The sequence below is a fragment of the Hyla sarda genome, chromosome 12 (assembly GCF_029499605.1).
Source record: "Hyla sarda isolate aHylSar1 chromosome 12, aHylSar1.hap1, whole genome shotgun sequence".
NCBI classification, from domain to species: Eukaryota; Metazoa; Chordata; class Amphibia; order Anura; family Hylidae; genus Hyla; species Hyla sarda.
Window position 1 is genome coordinate 49,755,497 of NC_079200.1, and position 25,047 is coordinate 49,780,543.

The window sequence follows — 25,047 nt, forward strand, 5'->3', positions numbered from 1 at the left end:
GGGATTTTGCCGTAAAGGCGATATCCCGTCAGAATCTGGCCAAGAAAGTGACTGTATTGACACGTAACGAGTCACTATCTTGCTATGACATCATGACCTGGCTCAGCAGATATGGTGATGTGACGGACATGCCGAAAAAGAACTATGACGAACATGGGATCTGGTCTGGGGCCTGGACGTTTTCCGTCAAACTTAAGCGTTCAGGGAGCACTGTTGCCCACATCCCATCAGCTGCTTTTCTTGGGAGAGACAGAATCCAAATTTTCTACCAGGGGCAGCCCAAGGTCTGTCACAGGTGTGGCAGCCCCACTCACTTTAGCGCAGCCTGTACCGTGCAGGTCTGTGCTCTGTGTGGTGGGGTAGGTCATCTTGCCGCATCCTGTAGGCAGATCAGGTGTCATCTGTGTGGTGTCTTAGGACACCCTTTCAGCCGTTGTCCTAGCGCCTTTGCCCGTGCGACGGTCACCTTGGCTGGGGAAAGCAGTAATGTTGCCTCAGCTGGGGAGGGCACGAGCGCGGGAGAAGGTGCAACAGGGTCAGTGAAGAGGAAAAGTCCCGCCAAGCTGAGGCGGGAGGCTAATCGGAGAAGGAGCAGGGAACTGGAGAGTTCCCATGTGGCAGGGGTAGCTTCTGGCCCTGCTCCAGAGGTTAGTCCTGAAACTGCTGAGGCCCTGGGGGAGAATGTGCTGGATGAGGAAATGGGGAGAATCTGTAAAGAAGAGGGCAGCAAGGCCGATCTTTCCGATTCCTCCCACTATGAAAGTGTGGATGAGGAGGGTGAAGAGAGGCCAAAAAAAAAGGGCAGTAAAGGGAGAAAGAAGAGGTCGGAGCCCTCTAGTCCCCGTGCTACGGACCAGGTCCCCAGCGGAAGCTTACCTGCCCCCCCTCTGATTGATCTGTCTAACCGGTACTCTGTCCTTGATGACATCTCCTCCCCCTCCATGGAGGGGGGGGTCGAGGATGGGGTGCCTGAAGTGGGGGAGCCTCCGGGGGGAACTGGGCCCTGTCCTGATGGGGCAATTTCCTCAGGGGATGGGGCCAAACCGGAGCCAGGTGGAAATGGGGATTCAAAAATGGACCAATCAGAGTCCAAAAAACGGTCCAAAGAGAAAGAAGCCTCCTCATCTGGGGATGAGGGGGTGAAGAAAAAACAGAGATAATGGGGGTTAGGGCCATCTAACTCAATCACCCATGATGGCGGCACTCACCCCATTGACGCTGGCATCTATTAACTGTGCCAGCATAAAGTCTGATACGGCTAGATTCGCAGCCTTTGATTTTCTCGGCCGTGTTGATGCCGACATTTTCTTTTTACAGGAGACCAGGTTGTTAGATCTAGCCTCCCTGGTAAAAGCCAGGAGAGAGTGGAGGCGCGGCCCCTCCCACTGGTCTCTTGCGGCTGAGCCGTATAGTGGGGTGGCGGTCCTTTTTACCGCTCCTGTTGAATGCAGACGGGTTATTGAGTTAGAAATGGGGAGGTGCCTGATCTTAGATGTCCTCATGAAGGGGCAAGAGCTTCGGCTTATTAACATCTACGCCCCACAAACAAAGTGGGGACGAAAAGATCTCTTTATGAGGATTAAGCCCTTTCTTTTTACAAGCCGACAGGTGATCTTTGGAGGGGATTTCAATACTGTCACGAGATCCCAAGATAGGAGAGGCTCCAATGATCGGTTGGCTTATGATAGCATAGCCCTCAATAGTATAGTTAGGGAAGCTCGCCTAGAGGATGCCCACATCCGGAGCCCCTCAGGCCACGCGGGTTTCACCTATCATCGAGGTAGCTGCAGGTCTAGAATAGACAGGTTTTATTTAAAGGAGGAAGCCGTCTCTTCCGCAGTGTCCGTGGTTGAGGTGGAGTTCTCCGATCACTGTATGATTTTGTTTTCCCTGAATGTTTCAGAGACCCCCCGGATGGGTAAAGGTTATTGGAAGCTGAATTCGTCCCTCCTGGAGGAAGCGGAGATAAGACAGTCCTTTGAGGATTTTCTTCAGAGTCAGGTACCTTTACTGGACCTATGTAGTAGTAAGTCAGAGTGGTGGGAGATATTCAAGAAGCGGGTTGCGTGGTTCTTCCGCCAGCTCTCGAGCCTCAGGTCCCTGAACAGGTATCGCCTGTATCAGGGACTGAGGAGGAAACTCGAGCTTCTCGTCTCGACTGGAGGTAGCCGAGAGGATATCTCCAGAGTGAAGTCCTTGCTGATGAGGTGTCAGTACGATAGGCACGCATCTTTGGTTTTTGAGAGGGATTTCGGGAAATACCGCTCGCCCGACCCTTACAGAAACTGTAAGATGTCAGTGAGTAGTAAAGTGGTCTCAGGACTGATTGATAGTACGGGATCTCTGAATCGGTCCAGATCAGGGATTTTGGAGGTCGTCAGATCCTTCTACTCACACCTCTTGGGAAGGAAGGATCTAGATCGAGACAGGATGTCGGCTTTCCTGGCTGAAACCATTCCTGAGCCAGGGGTAGACCCCTCTCTTGATGTTTTGGCAGAAGAAATCAGGGAAGAGGAAGTGAGACTGGCGATCGAGGGGCTCGCCCCTAAGAAGTCGCCAGGTCCGGATGGCTTAACATCCGAGTGGTACAGGACCTTTAAGGAGTCTTTAGCTCCCCTCTTGACTGAGGTATTCAATGAGTGTCTCTCCTCGGGCACTCTGCCGAAGTCAATGAGGAGGTCGGCCCTGATTCTTCTCTCAAAGGGTAAAGATCCCAGCCGTATTGAGAATTGGAGACCCATAGCTCTTCTCAATGCGGACAGGAAACTTCTGGCCAAGATACTGTTTAATCGGCTGGTGAAGTTTGCACCCCGGCTCCTTTCGGGGGCCCAGCACTGCTCTGTTCCAGGCCGAAGCACCTTAAGTGCTGTCCTTAGTGTCAGGGAGGCAGTGGAGCGGAGTAGTGCGGGTCTCTGGAAGGGGTACTTGCTGTCCCTGGATCAGGCCAAAGCATTTGATCGGGTGAACCACGAGTACCTCTGGTCCGTCCTCCTGAGATATGGCTTACCGAGTACTTTCGTTAATTGGCTTAAGATCTTGTATGCAGGGGCAGAGAGTTTCCCACTGGTGAACGGTTGGTCTGGCCGCTCTTTTGAGGTGGGGTCCGGAGTCCGTCAGGGTTGTCCCTTGAGCCCGCTTTTATACGTGTTCGCAATCGATCCCTTCATCCGGAGGGTAGATTGTGGGCCGTTGGCGGGAGTCGGGATGAGTCTGGCGGAGCTGGATGTCGCCCAGAGAGTGGTGGCGTACGCTGATGATGTCACCATCTTCGTGTCCTCGAGAGAGGAGGTCGATGTGGTGATGTCGGAAGTGGACCGCTACTCGGAGGCATCCGGGTCTAAGATCAACCAGGATAAGTGTGAAAGTCTCTGGCTGGGAGGGGGAGATCCCACGTTTGATCTCCCGGACACCCTTCCAGGGCCCCAAGAGTCAGCAAAACTTCTGGGCATCACATTCGGCCAGGATGATTATCCCACCAAAAACTGGGATGGTAAGCTCCAGGATGCCGCTCAGAAGGTGGACCAGTGGAAGGGTTGGTCTATGACCCTCAGGGAAAGGGTACACCTGATCAAATCGTACCTGCTCCCCTTGTTTATCTATCTGGGCAGCGTATGTATTTTGCCAGAGGCTTACTATACTAGGATCTACAGCCTGTTTTTCCAACTGTTATGGGGGAACAGGATGAACCTAGTCAAGAGGGAGGTTACATACCGCACAAGGAGACTAGGGGGTTTATCTATGGTAAACCCTGTGGTGTTCTTAACGAACACCTTCTTGAAAGCTAACATCTCGAACCTCTGGTCAGAGACGGCTCCTCCATGGGTACTCTCCTGCAGGGAATGGTTTCGGCCTTTCTTCCAGGAATGGGAGACAGGAGGGCAAGTGAAGGACCTCCGTACGCCCCATGGATATCTTCCGGCTTACGCTACCCCGACTCTGAAGGCGATACGTCGGTGGGGTCTGGGAGTGTGGGAGATCAGGACCCAGTCAAGGCAGTTCCTTGACAAACGGGTTCTGTTGACCCACTTCCAGAAGCCTCTGGCGCTCAGGGACTGCCCAGGTCGGGATCTGAGGGTGGGGTTGTATCTTTTAAACATGAAAAGGATCCCCCAGAAGTTTTGGGACTTGGCCTGGCGCTGCTTTCAGGGGAAGCTATATGTGAGGGACAATTTGAAGTGTAGGAGATCTGATGACCGGGGGTGTCCCCGAGAAGAGTGCAGGGACATGCTGGAAAGCATGGACCATTTCCTGCTTCATTGTCCCTTTAATATAGGGGTCTACAACCGGGTGGGCACTTCCATCGGCTGGAGTCAACTTGCCGGCCTTACCTATCCGGAATGGGCTTATGGGGCATTCAGGACCCTGGGTGGCCGTGATCGGGGCACTTTATTCTTAGTCAGTTTAGTGGTTAGGTACTACACGTGGAATGCACGGTGTTTAGTGTCTACACAGCGGAAAGTCCTCTCCGAGGTGGAGGTCTGTAGGAACATCACCGGTGACCTTGGGAAGATCAGGTCTTTGGAGTATGGCAGTCTTGGTACCAGTAGGGCTTCTCTCCTATGGAGAGGGTTTTGTTTTGATGTGCCCTAGGTACTAGACCTTTTGGGTAGAGTACCCTGGTTTTGGTTAGGGACAGTGATGTAGGGACAGGGTTAGGGTGATAGTAGGGTCAGTTTATTTTTAGGGATAATGGTAGGGTGAGAGGTAGGGTGCAATTAGGGAAAGAATGTAAATATTTTGTATGTATCAGGATTGCCATCCTTCTTCCTGGTGGTGGGCTAATGCATGTGCACCATAGCTTTTTGTTTTGTTTTCAGACGCTAAAGTTATGAAGGGCTTACAGGCACCGAACTTGGGCCTAAAGTGGGTTGTATTGTTTGTTTTTGTATATTATAAAGCTGGTTATGGTAAAGTTGGTTGGGAGGAGTTCTAGGTTGGGAGGGTGTTTTTGTGGGTGGTGGTGGTTGTTTGTTTTGGTGGACCTGGCATGGGTCAGTTATGGACTGGACATTGAGGACTATGGACTCTATGGACTCTGACCCATGTACAGGAGGGTGGGTGGTGCGGGTGAAGGGACAGTTTAGAGTAGGTTGTTTTCTGTATATTTATAGGTGTATATAGGTTATATGTATATAGTATGTATATAGTATATATAGTAAATATTATAATTTTGTTTGTTTTATATTTTGGTTTGTGTATTATATAGTGTTTATAGTAGTGATAGATGGCAGTCGAACCATTTTTTTTTTTTTTTTTTTTTTTTTTTTTTTTTTTTTTTGTTAAAGCTAAATATGCAATTTTATTTTTGGTTTTTGCACATTAGGTATGCATGCATGTGAGTGTGTTTGGTTATGTTTGGTGTAGTATTAGTATTTTTAGGAAAAGCTGGGCTGGCCGTTTAGGCAGGATTTTTGTTCTTGAAAAGTATGGGTTTATGTTATTTCATTTTGTTGTTTTCCATTATGGCAAAGTTGTGCTGGTTCTGTGTTTGTTATGATTTATATTTTTCTAATAAAAGATTTACAGGATATAACTCAGGATCAGTACAGGATAAGTAATGTAATGTATGTACACAGTGACCTCACCAGCAGAATAGTGAGTGCAGCTCTGGAGTATACTACAGGATATAACTCAGGATCAGTACAGCATAAGTAATGTAATGTATGTACACAGTGACCTCACCAGCAGAATAGTGAGTACAGCTCTGGAGTATAATACAGGATATAACTCAGGATCAGTATAGGATAAGTACGGTAATATAATGTATGTACACAGTGACCTCACCAGTAGAATAGTGACTGCAGTTCTGGGGTATAATACAGGATATAACTCAGGATCAGTACAGGATAAGTCATGTAATGTATGTACACAGTGACCTCACCAGCAGAATAGTGAGTACAGTTCTGGAGTATAATACAGGATATAACTCAGGATCAGTAGAGGATAAGTGCGGTAATATAATGTATGTACACAGTGACCTCACCAGTAGAATAGTGACTGCAGTTCTGGAGTATAATACAGGATATAACTCAGGATCAGTACAGGATAAGTCATGTAATGTATGTACACAGTGACCTCACCAGCAGAATAGTGAGCACAGCTCTGGAGTATAATACAGGATATAACTCAGGATCAGTACAGGATAAGTAATGTAATGTATGTACACAGTGTCCCCACCAGCAGAATAGTGAGTGCAGCTCTGGAGTATACTACATGATATAACTCAGGATCAATACAGGATAAGTAATGTAATGTATGTACACAGTGACCTCACCAGCAGAATAGTGAGTACAGCTCTGGAGTATAATACAGGATATAACTCAGGATCAGTACAGGATAAGTCATGTAATGTATGTACACAGTGACCTAACCAGCAGAATAGTGACTACAGCTCTGGAGTATAATACAGGATATAACTCAGGATCAGTACAGGATAAGTAATGTAATGTATGCACACAGTGACCTCACCAGCAGAATAGTGAGTGCAGCTCTGGAGTGTAATACAGAATAAGTAATTTCTCCATCAGCAAAATAGTAAGTATTCGTGCCAACAGATCACAAATGGGATCAGCAGAATAAAGAGTGTAGCTCTGGGGTACAAGATAAGTAATATTCAACTTTTTATGTAGCTAATAATGTGCTTATTGTGCGTTCTTATCAGCAGCCTAACCATTCATCCTTGCTGCTCTCAGCACAGCCCTGGCTTGTATATGTAGTCCATCTAATATACATAGTAACATTTCCTTAATTCAGCATTTGATCATCTAGAAATTCTGATTATCTGGAATCTCATACAATCAGATATAATAATCATAGAGACTCTTTCGATTTATCCTAGTCCTAGCAGCAGATCGTAGATTCACATTTTATTTTGGGTTATAAAAACAAGTATACTGGGGTATAGCCATCATGTGTGCACGATGTGTAACAAAACAGGAAGAGACAACTTCTTCTTTAGAAAGTGTACAGGAAGTGATAGGTGAGGGGAGCACAAGAGAAGGTTTATAAGAAGAAGATTCTGTAAAATTACATCATCTGCCACATTGTGATCTTTAAATTGAATATTATTCAACAACCTTACATGGGTGGGTGCATGGTAAGAAGGGGGAAGAAGCAGTGGGGCGTCAAAACTTTTCCCATATAAGGGCTTAAAAACACATGTGGTCACAGTGCAGTTTACTGAAAGCAGAATATATATATATATATATATATATATATATATATATATATATATATATATATAGATAGAGAGAGAAAGAGAGAGAGAGAGAAATAAATATTATATATATATATATATATATATGAGCGAACTTACAGTAAATTCGATTCGTCACGAACTTCTCAGCTCAGCGGTTGCTGACTTTTCCTGCATAAATTAGTTCAGCGTTCTGGTGCTCCGGTGGGCTGGAAAAGGTGGATACATTCCTAGGAAAGAGTCTCCTAGGACTGTATCCACCTTTTCCAGCCCACCGGAGCACCGGAAAGCTGAACTAATTTATGCAGGATAAGTCATCAACTGCCGAGCCGAGAAGTTCGCTCATCTCTCTCATATATATATGTGTATATAATATATAAAAATGATATTATATAATATATATAAAAATTATATTATATTATATATATATATATATATGTGTGTGTGTGTGTGGGTGTAATCATGCCGCATGTAGCCCCATCAGGCCTCTAAATACGTGTCATACACCCTGTTATTCTACAGCTGTGTTTCCCAACCAGGGTGCCTCCAGATGTTGCAAAACTACAACTCCCAGCATGCTGGGAGTTTTAGTTTTGCAACAACTGGAGGCACCCTGGTTGGGAAACAATGTCTGTCCTACAGTATGCTGGTTATAGCCCATAGGTTCATTCCAGAAGAACAGATGTAGCAAGTTGGATATTAGAGCTCTAAGCAATAATACAGATATAGAAGAGGTGAGGTTATCTTAGATTGTGGGTTTCTCTATTTACAATACAGTATTAGGATACGTTCACACATGTGCGTATTTTCTGCTGCAGATTTGCACCATTTATGGGTGGCAAAATGTGCTACAGCAAATCTGCAGCAGAAAAATATGCTTATTTTAAATGTAGCCTAAGGGTTGGGTCACATGTGCCATATTTTGCTGCGTATTGTTCTACCCATTGCAGTCAATAGGTAGCAAAATCAGCTGCAATAAATACACAGCAAAATACGGCATGCATGACTGTAGGGTATTATTCACACGTACAGTATCCAAATGTCCCGGTGCACAGGATTTGATGCTGCAGATTTCAATATAAAAACTGATTGACTGGACATAGCTTCAGATCTTGGGAGTCAAATATGCGCGGGATACTGTACGTGTAAATAGACCCTTAAAAGGGTACTCCGGTGGAAAACTTTTTTTTTTAAATCAACTGGTGCCAGAAAGTTAAACAGATTTGTAAATTAATCCTTCCAGTACTTATTAGTGGCTGTATACTACAGAGGAAATTCTTTTTGTTTTTATTTCTGTCATGACCACAGTGCTCTCTGCTGACACCTCTGTCCATGTCAGGAACTGTCCAGAGCAGGAGAAAATCCCCATAGCAAACCTCTCCTGCTCTGCAGGTGTCAGCAGAGAGCACTGTGGTCATGACAGAAAAGAAATGCAAAAAGAAAAGAATTTCCTCTGTAGTATACAGCCACTAATAAGTACTAAGAAGGATTAAGAATTTTTAATAGAAGTAATTTACAAATCTGTAACTTTCTGGCACCAGCTCATTTATAAAAAATAAAAAAAAAAATAAAAAAAAAATAAAAAAAAAATTGTTTTCCACCGGAGTACCCCTTTAATCATCATCCTTGTTGTACCCTTAAATCCTATAACAGAAAGACTGACCAATGTCTGGCAAGACCTTAGGTTCCAGGAGATCACACATGTGATCCTCAGACCAAACCAAGCAATCTCCATTCCCCATACAAAAGCTACTAACATCTGCTATGGCTACCAAATGCTTTGATCTCACCCTAAAGTGATTATATGGGGTCATATGGGGATATAGGATAAGTGCAGTTCATTTACTTCTACATACAAAAAAGTTTTATGTGAAAACTAATTACAAAAAGCATTTAAGAAAGTTGTGAAACTTATACAGTGATTGCTTCAGGTCTTCCTTCCTCCTTTGAAAATCTTGCAAACTGTCAGTGTATGGGACTATGATGCTAGTTTACATTCCTCCAGGCAGACTACATAGACCAGTGGTTCTCAATCTGGGGTACAAGTACCCCCAGGGGTACTTAGCAGTTCTCCAGGGGTACTTGAAAAAAAAATCAGTAATGGCAGCCACAGCCACTGGTTACTGTTCTGGACCACTTTGAAAGAAATGTTAGGCTGACGTCACTGCACCGAGGAGCGACGCAGGAGGACAGCAAAGGGGAAGCGCGGGCACTGGGCTGCTGTGGGCAGTAACTACCATCAGATTTGTTGCTCCACTGCCCCTGCAGACCGGTGACCTACTGCTAGGAGCCATAACAATAGGTCCCCAGACCAGAGGAGCAACGAAGCGGGACAGTATGGTGGCCTAAAACTATATATGGGGGCAGTTTGGGGGCCTATAGCTATATATGGGGGCACAGAGGGGGCCTAACAACTTTATGGGGATGCAAAGCGGGTACTAATACTGCGTGTGACAAGAAACATGGGGAGTTTGTAAATAGGTGGATATTGTACTGCAGAAAAGGGCCTAAAATGTTTGTTTGTTTGTTTGGTTCTGTGGAGAAGTCTTGTATGGGAGAAATCTTAATGGCGGTCTAGGCCAGATAGAGAAGAAAAGTAAACAACTCCGGTTAGAGAAGACGTCACCTGTAAATCGGGGGACTGGGGAGATAGGGAGAAGAACAGGGGGCCTGTTATAGAGGAAAGTAAAGCATATGAATTATACTATAAGCATTACAAAATGTCTCTAATATGGGGGGTAACATTTTTAGGAATTGGCTGTCAAGGGGTACTCAGGCAAAAAAAGGTTGAGAACCACTGATATAGACAATCCTCTGTAATCTACATATATGTATCAGCACAAACATGTATCAGCAAAAGTAAAATACCTTGCAGAAATGTTACAGATGCGAGAAATATTCTGTTTGTACTAATTTTCTGCATACGAATGTGAAAATGAATCTTCCTAGTCACTGACAGCAAGCAGAGATCTTGAAAATAAAAGAGGAATTAAAATAAAGTTTATAAGGAAAGGTTCACAACTGTTTCAGAGGCACACCTGATGCAGATGTTAACCAAGTCTTAGGCTATGTTCACAAGTACTATATACAGTACGCTGCAGATTTTATTCACTTACCAGCATAAAATATGCAGCATTTACAGTATGTTTAAGCATACTCTTAAAAGATAGATAACCATTTTTCTTTTTTGGAATCCTGCTAAGGCATTCATAGTTAAAGGAGTAGTCCAGCCCTGAAAAAATGATCCCCTATACCTATACTAAGGATAGGGGATAAGTTTCAGATCGCGGGAGGTCCGAACCCTGGCCCCCCCCCCCCCCCCGCGATCTCCCGACTCTGCCATAGAGTTGTACTCAGGGGGCGTGTCAGCCGCTGCTTCGTGTGGTGGTCAACACGCCCCTTCCCGTGGGCTGCTGGGGCCCCATATGGGAGATCGCAGGGGCCTTAGGATAGGGAATATGTTTTTCAGGACTGGACTAGTTTTTTTAAAAGGGGGTTGTGGGTTTCACGTCCAGTAAGGACCCTCATCTTAAAGATTGTGTTAGGTATGGAGGACTCAGTGAATCCATACATTACAGGACCATTATGTAATGCTCATTTTCTCCTGTGGAGGCACAGAAGGGGAAAATGAACACTTCTGTAGGGTTTTCTTACACATTAAAGCTGATCACTGTGGTGTCCAATATCAGGGCACTTTGTAATAACAATGGGACTCCCCCCTGTATGAATGCCACCTTAATGTGGGGAAATGTAAAAGTGTTAATACATAGACAAAGCTAAGATAAACACTTGGTGTAAGAGACCTATAAGACCAAAAAATACCTTGTCAAACTGGCATGTAGACTAGGACTGTAAACATCACATACCTGTCACTAAGGCACGCCGTAAGGAGATCCCGCTACGCTGAACCGCAAGTAAAAAAAACCTTAGGATTGGAGGTTGGTCAGGAAGTTAAAAGTAAATATTCCCCCCCTGAAGACCACTTCGCTTTTACATAACTCCTATTCTGTGCAGGTTATTTTCCCAATATATCTCAACAGTGGAAGATGCTCTATATAACCGTCTAGAGCTCCAAATCCCCTACATACAGTTATCTCCAGATTATAACTTCTCACCTCTTCATCAGTCCTACAGCAAGTGACTAAAGCAACTGGCAATCATGCGCAATGTCGCTTCATTCACTCAGGCGACAAGGGACCTCTGCATTCATTATCAGTGGGGTCCAAGCAGACCCCAATGATCATATAAATATTTATTAACCTATCCTATACGGATAGGGGATAAGTTATGATCTTAGGATAACCCTTCACCTGCATCCAACACCAAAAAGAGAACACTGCATACAGTTTCTATTGAACTCTATGATACAGGATGCTGATTTCTCTTAAAGGGAATCTGTCAGTTTTATATCATGCTCAGAGCTGTAGACATAGGCAGATAACTAATATGAATTATGCTTTTTTTATGAGCTTAAAGGGGTACTCCACTGCCCCAGCATTCGGAAACATTTTGTTCAGAACGCAGGGTGAGGGATGCCGCCACGGCCCCTCCCATAGACTTGAATTGAGGGGGTGTGGCATGACATCACGACCCCCTGCAGCTCGCACCCAGCGTTTGGAGCAAAATGTTCCGAGGGCTGAGGCAGTGGAGTACCCCTTTTAATAGTCGTAGAGGCAGCACTAAGCTGCAGCATGCACACCTCCTCCCTACTTTCCTTCTGACTGATGTGAAGGGTTTGGTTCCAGCACTAAGCCCTGAACATCAATCATGTAAAGCAGAGAGGGGTGGGGGAGGGAGGAGGTGTGCATGCTACAGCCCAGCCAGGGCGCTATGACACTTAAGCTTGGAAAGAAAACATTTTATAACTTTTCAAACAGCCATCAGCTAAAAGACAGGAATCATGTATTTCCCCATCAGCTATCTGCCCATGTCTGCAGCTGAGCATGATATAGAGTTGACAGATTCCCTTTAAATTACACATATTGGTGGCAGCAAGAAACTAGAATTGTATCACTGAACTCTATGGCTGTGTGAAGCGAAGCAGGAGATTTGGAGCCCCGACCCCTGTTAAGATAATATTGTAAAATTTGGATGTAAAAACATAAATGTTGTTCAAAAGGGGGAAACTTACTTTAAGCCAAGAGGTCACATACTGCTATCATCAGGTTACCTCACCATGACTGAAATGCTTGGACTTTCCATCATGACAAAAGGAAGAAGCCACCGGGCCGTAGTTATGCTCCCTGGCTGAAGAGGCATTAAGGCACTTGTCTAAGATGTGGAAGAACTCCTTCATGATGGGAGGATAAGGACAGTGCAGGTTTTTACTGAAAGTCATCATGCACTATTCCTCTATACTGTGTCTCTGGCTTGGAGCATAAGGAACTCTTTTTCCAGGAATCAAAGTCACTTCAAGGTAAAAAAATAATCCATTGTTCTGCTGCTCTAACACTGATGCAGACCCAACCCTGTGCTGGATCTAGAACCTGTTCTAGACTCAGCCAGCGATAGGTAGTTGGGGAGGGGAAAAAGGTTGGAGGGAAGATTGTCATCGCGTCTCATTAAATGCTCCATGGTCTTCCCTCAACAGTCAACGTTCATCTCTCTGGAGAATATCCATGGTCAAGGGAAGGAGGACACTTTGATGAAGACTTAATAGGTGAGCTGGGCAAAGGGATGCCGAAGAAGCTCCTCAGCAGACGGCCTCTGCCGAGCTTCCACCAGTATCCGCTTTACAAAGTCCCGGCATTGTTCTGATGTGTGTGGCGGAAGGTGAGGATTGGTTGGCTGGGTTGCAATTTTAAAAATGGCAGCCATGGCTTCATATTCTGCCCAGGGAGGCTTCTCTGTTAGCATTTCCACCACGGTGCAGCCCAGACTCCTATGATAAGAATGGGTGGTGAGTTAAAGGAAGGAAGGTAGATGACAAAGACTTATAGTAGATACAGGTAGATTATTATTATTATTTTTTTTGTAGTGTGAATTATTTGGCAGAATGAGGGTAGGTACATATGCATGGTCCATATGGCTAATACATATACAGATTTTATATATCTGTAGTCCTATAGACAGTGAGGCACATATTACACAGGATCTGGACACCATTCTTTGTCTTTTGTCCGAAACTTTAAGTTTAATTTTATCTGCAAATATTTGCCACATTTGTAACAAATGTGCAACATTGTGATCCAAATAACTATAATGCTGCCCATTAACCTGTATTATAGGAGAAAAGGGAAAAAGTGATGAAAGGATGAGGGGAGTATCAATGCAGAGATCACATAGATAAGCAAAAAAACTCCACACTCCGCAGCAGCAGTCGACCCCAACAATGAGGCGGGAGAATATATTTATAGTGTTTACACTCTATTGCACCATCATCGTTTATATGCCTGATGAAGGAGGTCACCGCCTCACCTATGTACTTTATACACTTTTTTTATTTTAATAAATGCACCTTGCTTGATGAAACTCCTAGAGTACTATAACTGATGAGCTTTGAAGAGACAGTGAGTGAATCCCAGGGATGATCCCTTATGCTATATACTTAAAGCAGACCTGGAGGGGGGTGGGGGGGATGGTTCACATATCCCCCTCAGTGGAGTAAGTTATTATGTGTTATCCATAGGCGCTAGAAAAGTTTTTTCTCCTTCTCTCCATATATCCTGACCCATTTTATGAGCTTTGGATTTCCCCTCCGGCGCCCTCTGCAAACCCTTGTGGATACTGGTGACAATCAAGGATAAGGGGAGAACAGTTATCTGCTCTCTTAGCCGTTTATACCTGTTCTATGGCTGGTCGGTGAGGTCACTCTCATGACCTTTCATATAGGCCCAGTGAGTCTGTATTTTTGTAATTACTGCGATACTCTCTGTAATTGGATTGTAACTGTACCCCATTTTTTTGCCATTTTTTATTTCTATTATCGGTAGTCTGACGTTCACACTTTTTAGGCAAGAGTGACTGACTTACCAGACATCAGCTTTCCTCCCATAACCCTCCCCGCTGATCACCTCCGGGCTCATCCAGTATGGCGTTCCTGTCACAGACCGAATACCTGTTCCTGACATGCAGATTGTCTGAAGCCGCTTACTGGCTCCAAAGTCTCCCAGCTTAACATTCCCAGCAGAGTCCCGGAGGATGTTGGCACCTAGGAGAAAAGTGAAGACAAATAAGAGGCGATATCTATGCATGGGATTTTAAAGGGATTATCCCAATATAATAACTCATCACCTATGTACAAAATAAGTGATAAGTATCTGATCCTTGGTGGTCTGATTGCTGGGACATTTACCACTCACAAGGACAGGGATCTACCATCTCCAGAGGGAGTAAAGCAGTGGTAGAGCATGTGCATCGCTTCTCCATTCACTCAGTATGGTACTGCTAAACACAGCTTGTACTCTCACTGGTGGGGGTCCGACTGCTGAATAATATATTTATGACCTACTCTGTGGATCTTCAGATAACCAATCTAAGATGAAGAAAACAGAGGTTTTAATTTGTGAGAGTATCCAAAGCACAAGGATCTTACCCTTTATGTCCCTGTGTACAATCATGTTGCTGTGTAGGTAGGAAACACCCTCCAGGATCTGCCGGGTGTATCTACGGGTGACATTTTCCGTTAATGCTCCATAAGCTTTCAGCTGATCTTTCACTGATCCCTAAGGAAAATAAAACAGGCTGTATGTGAAGAAATTTTTACAAAAATGATGTAAAAGGAATATGATATGAAAGAGTGGCCACCATGTAATCCCACAATGCCACTGAGGCGGCTTTCCCTAGCAAAATTAACTGTTTGCCTGAGGTGACAGAGGACCCCGGGTAATAAGCACACGCGTTTTACATTTTAACTAGTATGGATAAAGGAAATTATGAGATTTTGGGCTGTGCCTAGTATTGCACTGGAGTAAATAAAGAGAACTTGCACAACCAGCCACAGCCTATAGGCGAGAGTGGCACTTTTTCTGGAAAAGAATGACTAAATTCATACAGCCCCTTATTACAGACTTCATAATGAAGCACAAAAAATTTTGTTTCTACCCATGAGAATGTATGAATTAGATACAGTGCTCATTCCTTCACACTAAATTCTGCTTTTCACATATCTCTTTGAAGGGGTTCTCTGCTTCAAACCACTTTTTATTAAAATGACCCCTGACTATAAACTGACCACATAGTTATCCTACGATTGGTGTCCCAAAGATTAGAATCTAGCAGGAAGTGTTCAGTTCTCCTACAGCGCCACCAACTGAGACATCCAGCATTACACAGTGCCATTAATGTTTGTGGACTGTCTACATAATACATAGCTCGGCCAGTTCCTTCAAGAAACCCTGTTCCCTGTAAAGGGTATGGTCACACTACTTAATTCCTGTGGAACTCCGCGGCGTGAACTTTAACATCAGTGTGAATGGGTATTCCGCGAGACCCGTTCACACTGAGGAATTTCACCGGGGGACAATTCCGCCACTGAAATTGTTCAGTGCAAAGAAAGAACATGTTCAATCTTTGCGTGGCAGCCTGCGAGCACTGCATAGCTGTCAATGGTGACGGCGCAGTGCCACGCAATCCTACCGCCGAAGTATTTTGGCCACAGAACAGAAGTTCTGCTTGCGGAATTCTGCAGGTGGAGATTCCCCAGTGTGAACATATCCTAAGTTTGCAAATTAGTTTCTAAACAGATAGCAGGATACTATATTCTGAGAGAAGGATATGCATGTGAGCATACCTGAAAATAATGTACCACTCACCCCTGGCATATACTCCATAAAAATAGTCAGCGTCTTCTCGCCTTTGTCCCGTAAACAACCATAATACTGTACAATTCTTTCGTGATGCAGATTCTTCAGCAGCTGGATCTCACACTCCAGTGCACTTACCTCCTGTAGGAACAGACCACAGAGGAACATGTTAAATGTCTGCATTTAAGCCATCATAAAAGGTATTTTCACACATAGCGGATATGTTGCAGATTTGTTGTGGATATAGTTCCAATTAGTTAAAATCTGAAGCAGACCCTCCATGTGTGAGTGTACCCCAAAGGTGCATGGTGGTATTCAATGTTGGGAGGATTTTATCAATGATCAGAGTCTGCAGCAGTGTTTAATACTGTCCTAGCTAGGAGGGAATCCTAAGAGCAGTTACAGTACATAGGGAAGTCACATGTAAAAACTAAAATATGAAAACAAAAAAAAAACAACACACGGTTTGAACAAGGCCTAACTCAGTAAATGGGATTAGAAAGAAAAAAGGGTTCTACTGACCTTGCTTGTTTCTGGACTGTCTGGATCAAATTGAACCTGCTTAGCTGCCAGCTCCCGTCCTGTGTCCACATCATAACACAGATAAACCCGACCGAAGGCCCCCTGCCCCAGGAGCTTTCCCCGACGCCAGTTTATAGGAGCACTGGGAGCTGAAATCGAAGATAAAACAATAACACTTCAGAAAGCTTTCACCATAAATTGCACATAAAACAATAGCAAAGTTTAGCACCTATTGCCTATATAAGTAATCTGCATTCTGAGCAATCCCTGTATTCATATTTACAACTGTATGTAACAGGTTTTAAAAAATTAAACACAATTCTCATATTTCACCAAAGACACATTACATTACCCCCCCCCCCCCCACCACCACCACCCCCACCCCTGCCACCAGAAGAGGGGGAAAAAAGAAAAGAAAGAAAGCAAATTAATTCTTTATCTTCCCAATCTACCCATGTCGATCTAAAGTTTTTAAGTCTTCTCTTAGACCCACCGACCCTCCATTCTTCATACTTTTGGATTTTCAAAACTAACTTCTCCCACTCGATGACACTTGGACCCCTATTACCTAAGAGCCCTCTGAGGATCACAACCTTGGCCAACATAAATATCCGAATTAGTAACTCTCGGCCCATCCTGACCTTACTCAAATTGCCTAAAATCACTTCAGTCGCCGACCATTCTTTCTCTAAATAGAGTTTATTTTCAATAAACCCCAGAATTCTTTAACCTTTGGGCATATCCATAGCAAATGAATCAAATCAGCATCAGCTCCGCCACACTTAGGGCAGTCTGCCTCCCTCCAGCTCTTCATATTTTTTAACTGTAACGGTGAATAATATAAATGGTAGACTATTCTTAATTGCATAATTTGGTATCTCTTATTTATTGAGCACTTTTTAGCGGTATGTAACAGGTTTAGGTAATAGAAAAAAGCAGCTGCAGGGAATTCAAAATACCTAAAATTTATCTTTTAGTGCTGTCAGCAGCTTATATCACAAGTGACAGGAGGAAATAGGATGTTGCAGGTATAGTGACAACCATTTTGGTTTTTATCTGTATCCTGGAAACTATAGTCCTTCACACGATTACTGCAGAATAGCAAATATATAAACTAACCCTTCCAGAATGCAACGCAGCAGAAAGCAGTGCATTATAGAACTGTATCGTGAATGCAGCTCTGGAGCATATTAAAAGCTGTAACTTTATAGCTACCATGACCCTAATTTTTAAGAAGATAATTCTACACTATTAAAGACAATTCTCTTTTAGTTTATATATTTTTTTTACATTTGATGGGCACATTCCTCTCTGGTATGCCCAGTGTGTTCTCGCTGTCTGCACTGCGCAGTCGGTTGCGAGCTTCCAGATATTGCACAGACAGGCCCAGGTTTTCTCCATTGGTGCTTAAAGAGCGACTTGATGGCACAAGGGTGAAGAGATTGCCCTGAGGGCGCCTTATCCGTGGGAATGTTCTTCGTCCTAAAAGCATAATAAGGCACTGGGTGAAACTCAAAGACCAGATGTAGAAAGTAATTTTGAATATGCAATTCTGGGAAAGCAGGGTGGCGATCCAAATCACAGGGTCTGACACCCAGCTTTACCATATTCCTGAACAGCATAGTATACATCTACATTACAGGATGACTTCTTAACCTGAGCTAATAACACCCACCATCACTGTAGTCCTTATGGTGAACAGACACGTGATATCTTCGAGGGTACGTCCCACCCTTTCCTGCTTTGTCATAGAACTGATTCTCACGATCTACAACGGAGAGAAAGAAAATCTTAGATTTCCCAAAAAGTAACACTGGTTAATGGTGAACATACAGAGGACTTATCCTAGCACCTGAGAAATCCTGCCTGTTGTCTGGATTACTCTGAGCTCTTGACATTCGAGACTTCCTGAACGAAGGGCTGAAGAGACACAAAAGAAACAGCTCAAAAGCAGCAAAGGCAGCGGTAGTGATCAGTGACAGATCCATAAACCTACTGCAGAACGGTAGTGATCAGTGACCGATCCATAAACCTTCTGCAGAACGGTAGTGATCAGTGACAGATCCATAATCCTTCTGCAGTACGGTAGTGATCAGTGACCGATCCATAAACCTTCTGCAGTACGGTAGTGATCAGTGACCGATCCATAAACCTTCTGCAGTACGGTAGTGATCAGTGACCGATCCATAAACCTTCTGCAGTACGGCAGTGATCAGTGACAGATCCATAATCCTTCTGCAGTACGGTAGTGATCAGTGACCGATCCATAAACCTTCCGCAGTACGGTAGTGATCAGTGACCGATCCATAAACCTACTGCAGTATGGTAGTGATCAGTGACCGATCCTTAAACCTTCTGCAGTACGGTAGTGATCAGTGACCGATCCTTAAACCTTCTGCAGTACGGCAGTGAGCAGTGACAGATCCATAAACCTTCTGCAGTACGGCAGTGATCAGTGACAGATCCATAAACCTTCTGCAGTACGGTAGTGATCAGTGACCGATCCTTAAACCTTCTGCAGTACGGCAGTGAGCAGTGACAGATCCATAAACCTTCTGCAGTACGGTAGTGATCAGTGACAGATCCATAATCCTTCTGCAGTACGGTAGTGATCAGTGACCGATCCATAAACCTTCTGCAGTACGGTAGTGATCAGTGACCGATCCATAAACCTTCTGCAGTACGGTAGTGATCAGTGACCGATCCATAAACCTTCTGCAGTACGGCAGTGATCAGTGACCGATCCATAAACCTACTGCAGTACGGTAGTGATCAGTGACCGATCCATAATCGTTCTGCAGTACGGTAGTGATCAGTGACCGATCCATAAACCTACTGCAGTACGGCAGTGATCAGTGACCGATCCATAAACCTACTGCAGTACGGTAGTGATCAGTGACCGATCCATAATCGTTCTGCAGTACGGTAGTGATCAGTGACCGATCCATAAACCTACTGCAGTACGGTAGTGATCAGTGACCGATCCATAATCGTTCTGCAGTACGGTAGTGATCAGTGACCGATCCATAAACCTTCTGCAGAACGGTAGTGATCAGTGACCGATCCATAAACCTTGTGCAGAACGGTAGTGATCAGTGACAGATCCAAAAACCTTCTGCAGAACGGTAGTGATCAGTGACAGATCCATAAACCTACTGCAGTACGGTAGTGATCAGTGACCGATCCATAATCGTTCTGCAGTACGGTAGTGATCAGTGACAGATCCATAAACCTTCTGCAGTACGGTAGTGATCAGTGACAGATCCATAAACCTTCTGCAGTACGGCAGTGATCAGTGACAGATCCATAAACCTTCTGCAGTACGGCAGTGATCAGTGACCGATCCATAAACCTACTGCAGTATGGTAGTGATCAGTGACAGATCCATAATCCTTCTCCAGTACGGTAGTGATCAGTGACCGATCCATAAACCTTCTGCAGTACGGTAGTGATCAGTGACCGATCCATAAACCTTCTGCAGTACGGCAGTGATCAGTGACCGATCCATAAACCTACTGCAGTACGGTAGTGATCAGTGACCGATCCATAATCGTTCTGCAGTACGGTAGTGATCAGTGACAGATCCATAAACCTTCTGCAGTACGGTAGTGATCAGTGACCGATCCATAAACCTTCTGCAGAACGGTAGTGATCAGTGACCGATCCATAAACCTTGTGCAGAACGGTAGTGATCAGTGACAGATCCATAAACCTTCTGCAGAACGGTAGTGATCAGTGACAGATCCATAAACCTACTGCAGTACGGTAGTGATCAGTGACCGATCCATAATCGTTCTGCAGTACGGTAGTGATCAGTGACAGATCCATAAACCTTCTGCAGTACGGTAGTGATCAGTGACAGATCCATAATCCTTCTGCAGTACGGTAGTGATCAGTGACAGATCCATAAACCTTCTGCAGAACGGTAGTGATCAGTGACCGATCCATAAACCTTCTGCAGAACGGTAGTGATCAGTGACCGATCAATAAACCTTCTGCAGAACGGTAGTGATCAGTGACAGATCCATAAACCTACTGCAGTACGGTAGTGATCAGTGACAGATCCATAAACCTTCTGCAGAACGGTAGTGATCAGTGACCGATCCATAAACCTTCTGCAGAACGTTCGTGATCAGTGACCGATCCATAAACCTTCTGCAGTACGGTAGTGATCAGTGACCGATCCATAAACCTTCTGCAGAACGTTCGTGATCAGTGACCGATCCATAAACCTTCTGCAGAACGTTCGTGAACTGTTAACTGCTGAATATGCATAAGTGTTATGTCCCTTATTCTGAGCGTATCACTTGGGAAAGTGCAACTTAATTTGTATTTTCACCATTTATAATTTTCTCATGGATTACGAGAATAAGCTGCAGGTTTGATTAACACTGTGGCAACCTTTTTCTTGTGCATTCCAAAGGGGGGAAATTCACAGAAACGTGTGATATCCTGTGGATTTAATATCTGCACCACATTTCAATTTATACCTGGATTTTTTTTTGCCAGCCTTTGTGCTTTGCTGTAACTGTATTCTGCTGCAATCTGCATCAATTCTAGCCTTAGACAAAACGCTTAGAAATACACATCTCTGGACAAGTCACAAGTCAGTAGGGAGTCAGTGCCCATAAAAAGCTTATTGATCCCTAATAAAAATGGGCCACATGGCTCCTCTGAATACTGTGGCCTTTCACATCAGTAATCAGAATTCTTACTTCAGTGGGATTGTAATGTCTATCCAGTTCTACTGAAATGAATGCGACAGTCTGATAGCAGACCCCCCCCCATGTTTTCTCATCTCTAGTCTTAAGCTATACTGTATACATATATACGGTTTTAATACCTGTCATCTGATTGGTCCAGAGACTGGCAACTTCCAGATATGGAATTCTCTGTACTGCTCAGAGGGTCCAGCATCTAGATCAGAAAAGTTAGGTTAGTGGCTTTGAATTCAATAAATAAATCCACCATTTTCAGTGATGAGAAATTCCTATAGACATCAATAGGAGTAGGACAACTGGGGAAAGCTGGGTATAAGCGAACACAATTCTCTAAGTCAGGCTCAGACTTACACATTGATCATTAGTCTCGGGGATGAACTCGCCCTCGCTGTTGATGCTGGTATAGGAGCCCTGTCGTGCAATCCTTTGCTGTCTCTCCGGAATGTAGCCAGGAGGTGGGGAGCTGCGTCCAGCATTCTGTGAACCTGCAAACAAAGGAAATAACATGAGGACATGTTTATATAAGTAACATAACGTTAAGGTGGTGAGGGGCCAAGTGTAATTAAAACTTTGGTGATTTGCTTTGCAGCAATGTTCTTCAACCTGTGGCTTTTCAGCTGTTGCAAAACTGCAACTTTCACCCTGCCCTGAGAGCGGAGTTGTAGTTTTGCAACAGCTGTAGAGTTACAGGTTGGACAACCCTGCTTTAGCAGAGAAGAGAGGATAAAAAGGACTGTCTCCACTAGGTGCTATCACCAAACAGTGAATAAAAGGAGGTTCCTCTTTCTTAAATAAAAACTAGTTTATTGAATAAAATAACGGATTAAAGCAAGACGCGTTTCGGGTGCTGTACCACCCTTCCTCAGTTGTAGAACCCTGCTTTAGAGGATAGTCTGAATCCCTGGCAGTTACTCACTGACAGACAGATGTCGGCTCCGGGTCTCTGCAGAATGATATGCTGTATTAACATCACCCAAAGACTGTGAGGCCTTGATCCGCACTTGTTTATGGACCCCTGAGTGGGGCGAGGATGTCTATTAAAAAAAATAAAATACAATGTTAAATGGAGCCCTGACACAATTGATAACATACATTCAAGTGTTGAGTGGAATATACCGATGCCTTATGAAAGGTAGTGGTTTTGAAAAGGAGACATGCGACTAAGACGCACATACATGGCCACTTCTCCAGTCACAATTGGGGCCACAAACAGAATGATGAGAATGGTTACACCTGTCAATGGAGTAGTGTCTGTATGTGAAGTCACTCCCCTGGTAATGAATAGAAATTTACAGAAACCACCAAAGGCTCTCAAAGCATTAAAGCCATTTTATGCAAGGACACTTCTCCACTGATGGCTGGACCCCTAACTGCTATACTTTGCTGTAATATATGTGTAAAGTAAGAACCACTGTGTACTGGAAAACACTTCAATGGGGAAGACTTAACTATGATAATTTACAGAGACGCAGGAAAGTCACATTTCCAACCTTCTAAAAAGGACCCTGAAAAGCCAAGGCCTGACTGCAGCTTAGTGTAGAAACTCTGACGTCACCATATATCAATGTTTTCCAACCAGGGTGCCTCCAGCTGTTGCAAAACTACAACTCACAGCATGCCCGGACAGCCTTTGGCTGTTCAGGCGTTGAAGTTTTGCAACAGCTGGAGGCACCCTGGTTGGGAACCACTGCCTTATATGTAAAGTAGGGCTGCAGCTAACGATTATTTTAATAATCGATTAGTTGTCGATTATTTCATCGTTCGGAAAAAAAAGTCAAAATGCCGCATGGGTAACTGTCTGAACTATTAAAATAATATGTTAATGATTTACTAACATTTAATTTTAATAGTTCAGACAGTTACCCGTGCGGCAGTATCAGATATGTAACTGCAGAGCATTGCACCCGACCCATGTCTGTAGTACTATAAACACTAGGATGCAATGCTCTGCACATACTAACATGTGTATATCAGTGTATATGTACTACATACACACTGCTTTACTCATTGGGGTATGTGCAGAGCATTGCACCCTTGTGTCTGTACTACAGGCACACGGGTGCAATGCTCTGCACATACTCCAATGGGTAAAGCGTTGTGCACTGCACACACTTTATTAAGTAGGGCCATTATATTCACCCCCTCTGATGCTCCCTGTGCCATTATACCCCCTCCCCCTCTAATGACTCCTGTATCATTATATACCCCCCCCCCCTCTGATGCCCCTGTGGCATTATACCCCCCCTCTGATGCCCCCTGTGTCAATATATCCCCCCCTTTGATGCCCCTCTTTCATTATATACCCCCCCCCCCCCGGTGCCATGGGTCATTATATTTACCCCCTCTGATGCCCCCTATGCCATTTATACCCCTACCCCCTCTAATGACTCCTGTGTCATTATATTCACCCCCTCTGATCCCCTTTGTGTCATTATACCCCCCTCTGATGCCCCGTGTCAATATTTCCCCCCTCTGATGCCCCCTCTTTCATTATATCCACCCCCCCTCTGTTGCCCCGTGTTGTCATATTCACCCTCTCTGATGCCCCGTGTCACAATTCAGCCCAACCCCCTCTCCTCTCCTGTACCACACTATTACCATACCTCCCCTCCTCTCTGATCCCCTGCTACCTGTACTCCGCCCCCATGTGCGATCCGGCAGGCTTAGGGGCCCGGCGGTCATTGTTGGTATTGGACTGCATCCTTGGTCCGGACGGAGGTGCGCGATGAGTGACGTCATCACACGCGCCTAAGCCGGGTCGCTGTCATCCTGCGCGGCTTGCTATAGACTGCAGTACACAGCTGCAGCCTATAGGAGTTTACTTACAGGGCAAAACCGATTGCCCCGTTATATGTGAATTCCTCTGGCATTTGGCCCTGCTTGCCCGACACAGGGCTAAATGCCTGAAGAATTCACCTGCCCGGCACCCGGAACTGCATGTCCCGGGCGTCGGGCGATACAATTTCCATAGTGACTCACTGTCACTGAGGCTGCAGCGGGATTTTCGGGACTCGCGCCTGACCGTAGCAGCCTCCTGGCCGCGGACAAGAAATCAGACGATTATTCGAATCCCGTTATCGAATTTAATCGATTTTATCGATTAGTTGTTACAGCTCTAATGTAAAGTATAGAGATGAGCGAACTTACTGTAAATTCGATTCGTCACGAACTTCTCGGCTCGGCAGTTGATGACTTTTCCTGCATAAATTAGTTCAGCTTTCAGGTGCTCCGGTGGGCTGGAAAAGGTGGATACATTCCTAGGAAAGAGTCTCCTAGGACTGTATCCACCTTTTCCAGCCCACGGGAGCACCGGAAAGCTGAACTAATTTATGCAGGAAAAGTCATCAACTGCCGTGAAGTTTGTGACGAATCGAATTTACTGTAAGTTCGCTCATCTCTAGTAAAGTATGACCTTTTACTCAGTTTAGGGTGGAATGGTCCTTTGATGAGAACTGCGATGGCAACACAACATGGAAAATACATAATGAGGTCATACATGGTTCCTGTCATGGGAGAGAAGCAGAATCCGAAGACTTTTCATACTGGAACTTCGATCTAAGAGATCCACTGCCTTGTCAAGATCATCCTGACTTCTAAGGGGTATAGACAGCTGCAAAAAAAAAAAGAGTAAGGGATATTAGACAGTATTACTTGACTGCAAGAATAGAAAGGTCTACTATTCAGTGATCAAAGTCTGGTCTAGTACTTTCTATGGGGCTGGACTTGTGGGAGGCCGTGTGTGTGTGACCATCAAGACCCTTACCCCTAACCCAAAAGGTTAGACATCAAATACTGCCCTTTAGTGAATACTACTGCACCCAGATGTCAACAGTGGCATCGCAAATAAGAACCAGCATGGACAAAA

General features: G+C 44.6%; 1 protein-coding gene across 2 annotated transcripts in view; it reads right to left on the reverse strand.

Annotated features, from left to right (window-relative positions):
• Positions 1-8,583: 8,583 nt before the first annotated feature.
• MAP3K3 (mitogen-activated protein kinase kinase kinase 3) overlaps positions 8,584-25,047 on the reverse strand; it is a 42,303-nt gene continuing 25,839 nt past the window's right edge. The window contains exons 5-17 of one of the 2 annotated variants that reach the window (XR_008849230.1): positions 24,679-24,792; positions 22,099-22,216; positions 21,534-21,667; positions 21,305-21,378; positions 18,314-18,381; positions 18,137-18,229; positions 17,752-17,943; positions 16,462-16,610; positions 15,949-16,080; positions 14,730-14,859; positions 14,168-14,345; positions 12,327-13,076; positions 8,588-10,165 (exon numbers count right to left, since the gene is read on the reverse strand). Coding sequence is in view for 1 of the 2 variants with exons in the window: in XM_056548205.1 (XP_056404180.1) it covers positions 12,848-13,076; positions 14,168-14,345; positions 14,730-14,859; positions 15,949-16,080; positions 16,462-16,610; positions 17,752-17,943; positions 18,137-18,229; positions 18,314-18,381; positions 21,305-21,378; positions 21,534-21,667; positions 22,099-22,216; positions 24,679-24,792 (1,611 nt within the window). In the remaining variant the exon portion in view is untranslated. Of the gene's footprint in view, positions 13,077-14,167; positions 14,346-14,729; positions 14,860-15,948; positions 16,081-16,461; positions 16,611-17,751; positions 17,944-18,136; positions 18,230-18,313; positions 18,382-21,304; positions 21,379-21,533; positions 21,668-22,098; positions 22,217-24,678; positions 24,793-25,047 lie in introns of both variants that reach the window. The other variant, XM_056548205.1, reaches the window with a different exon arrangement.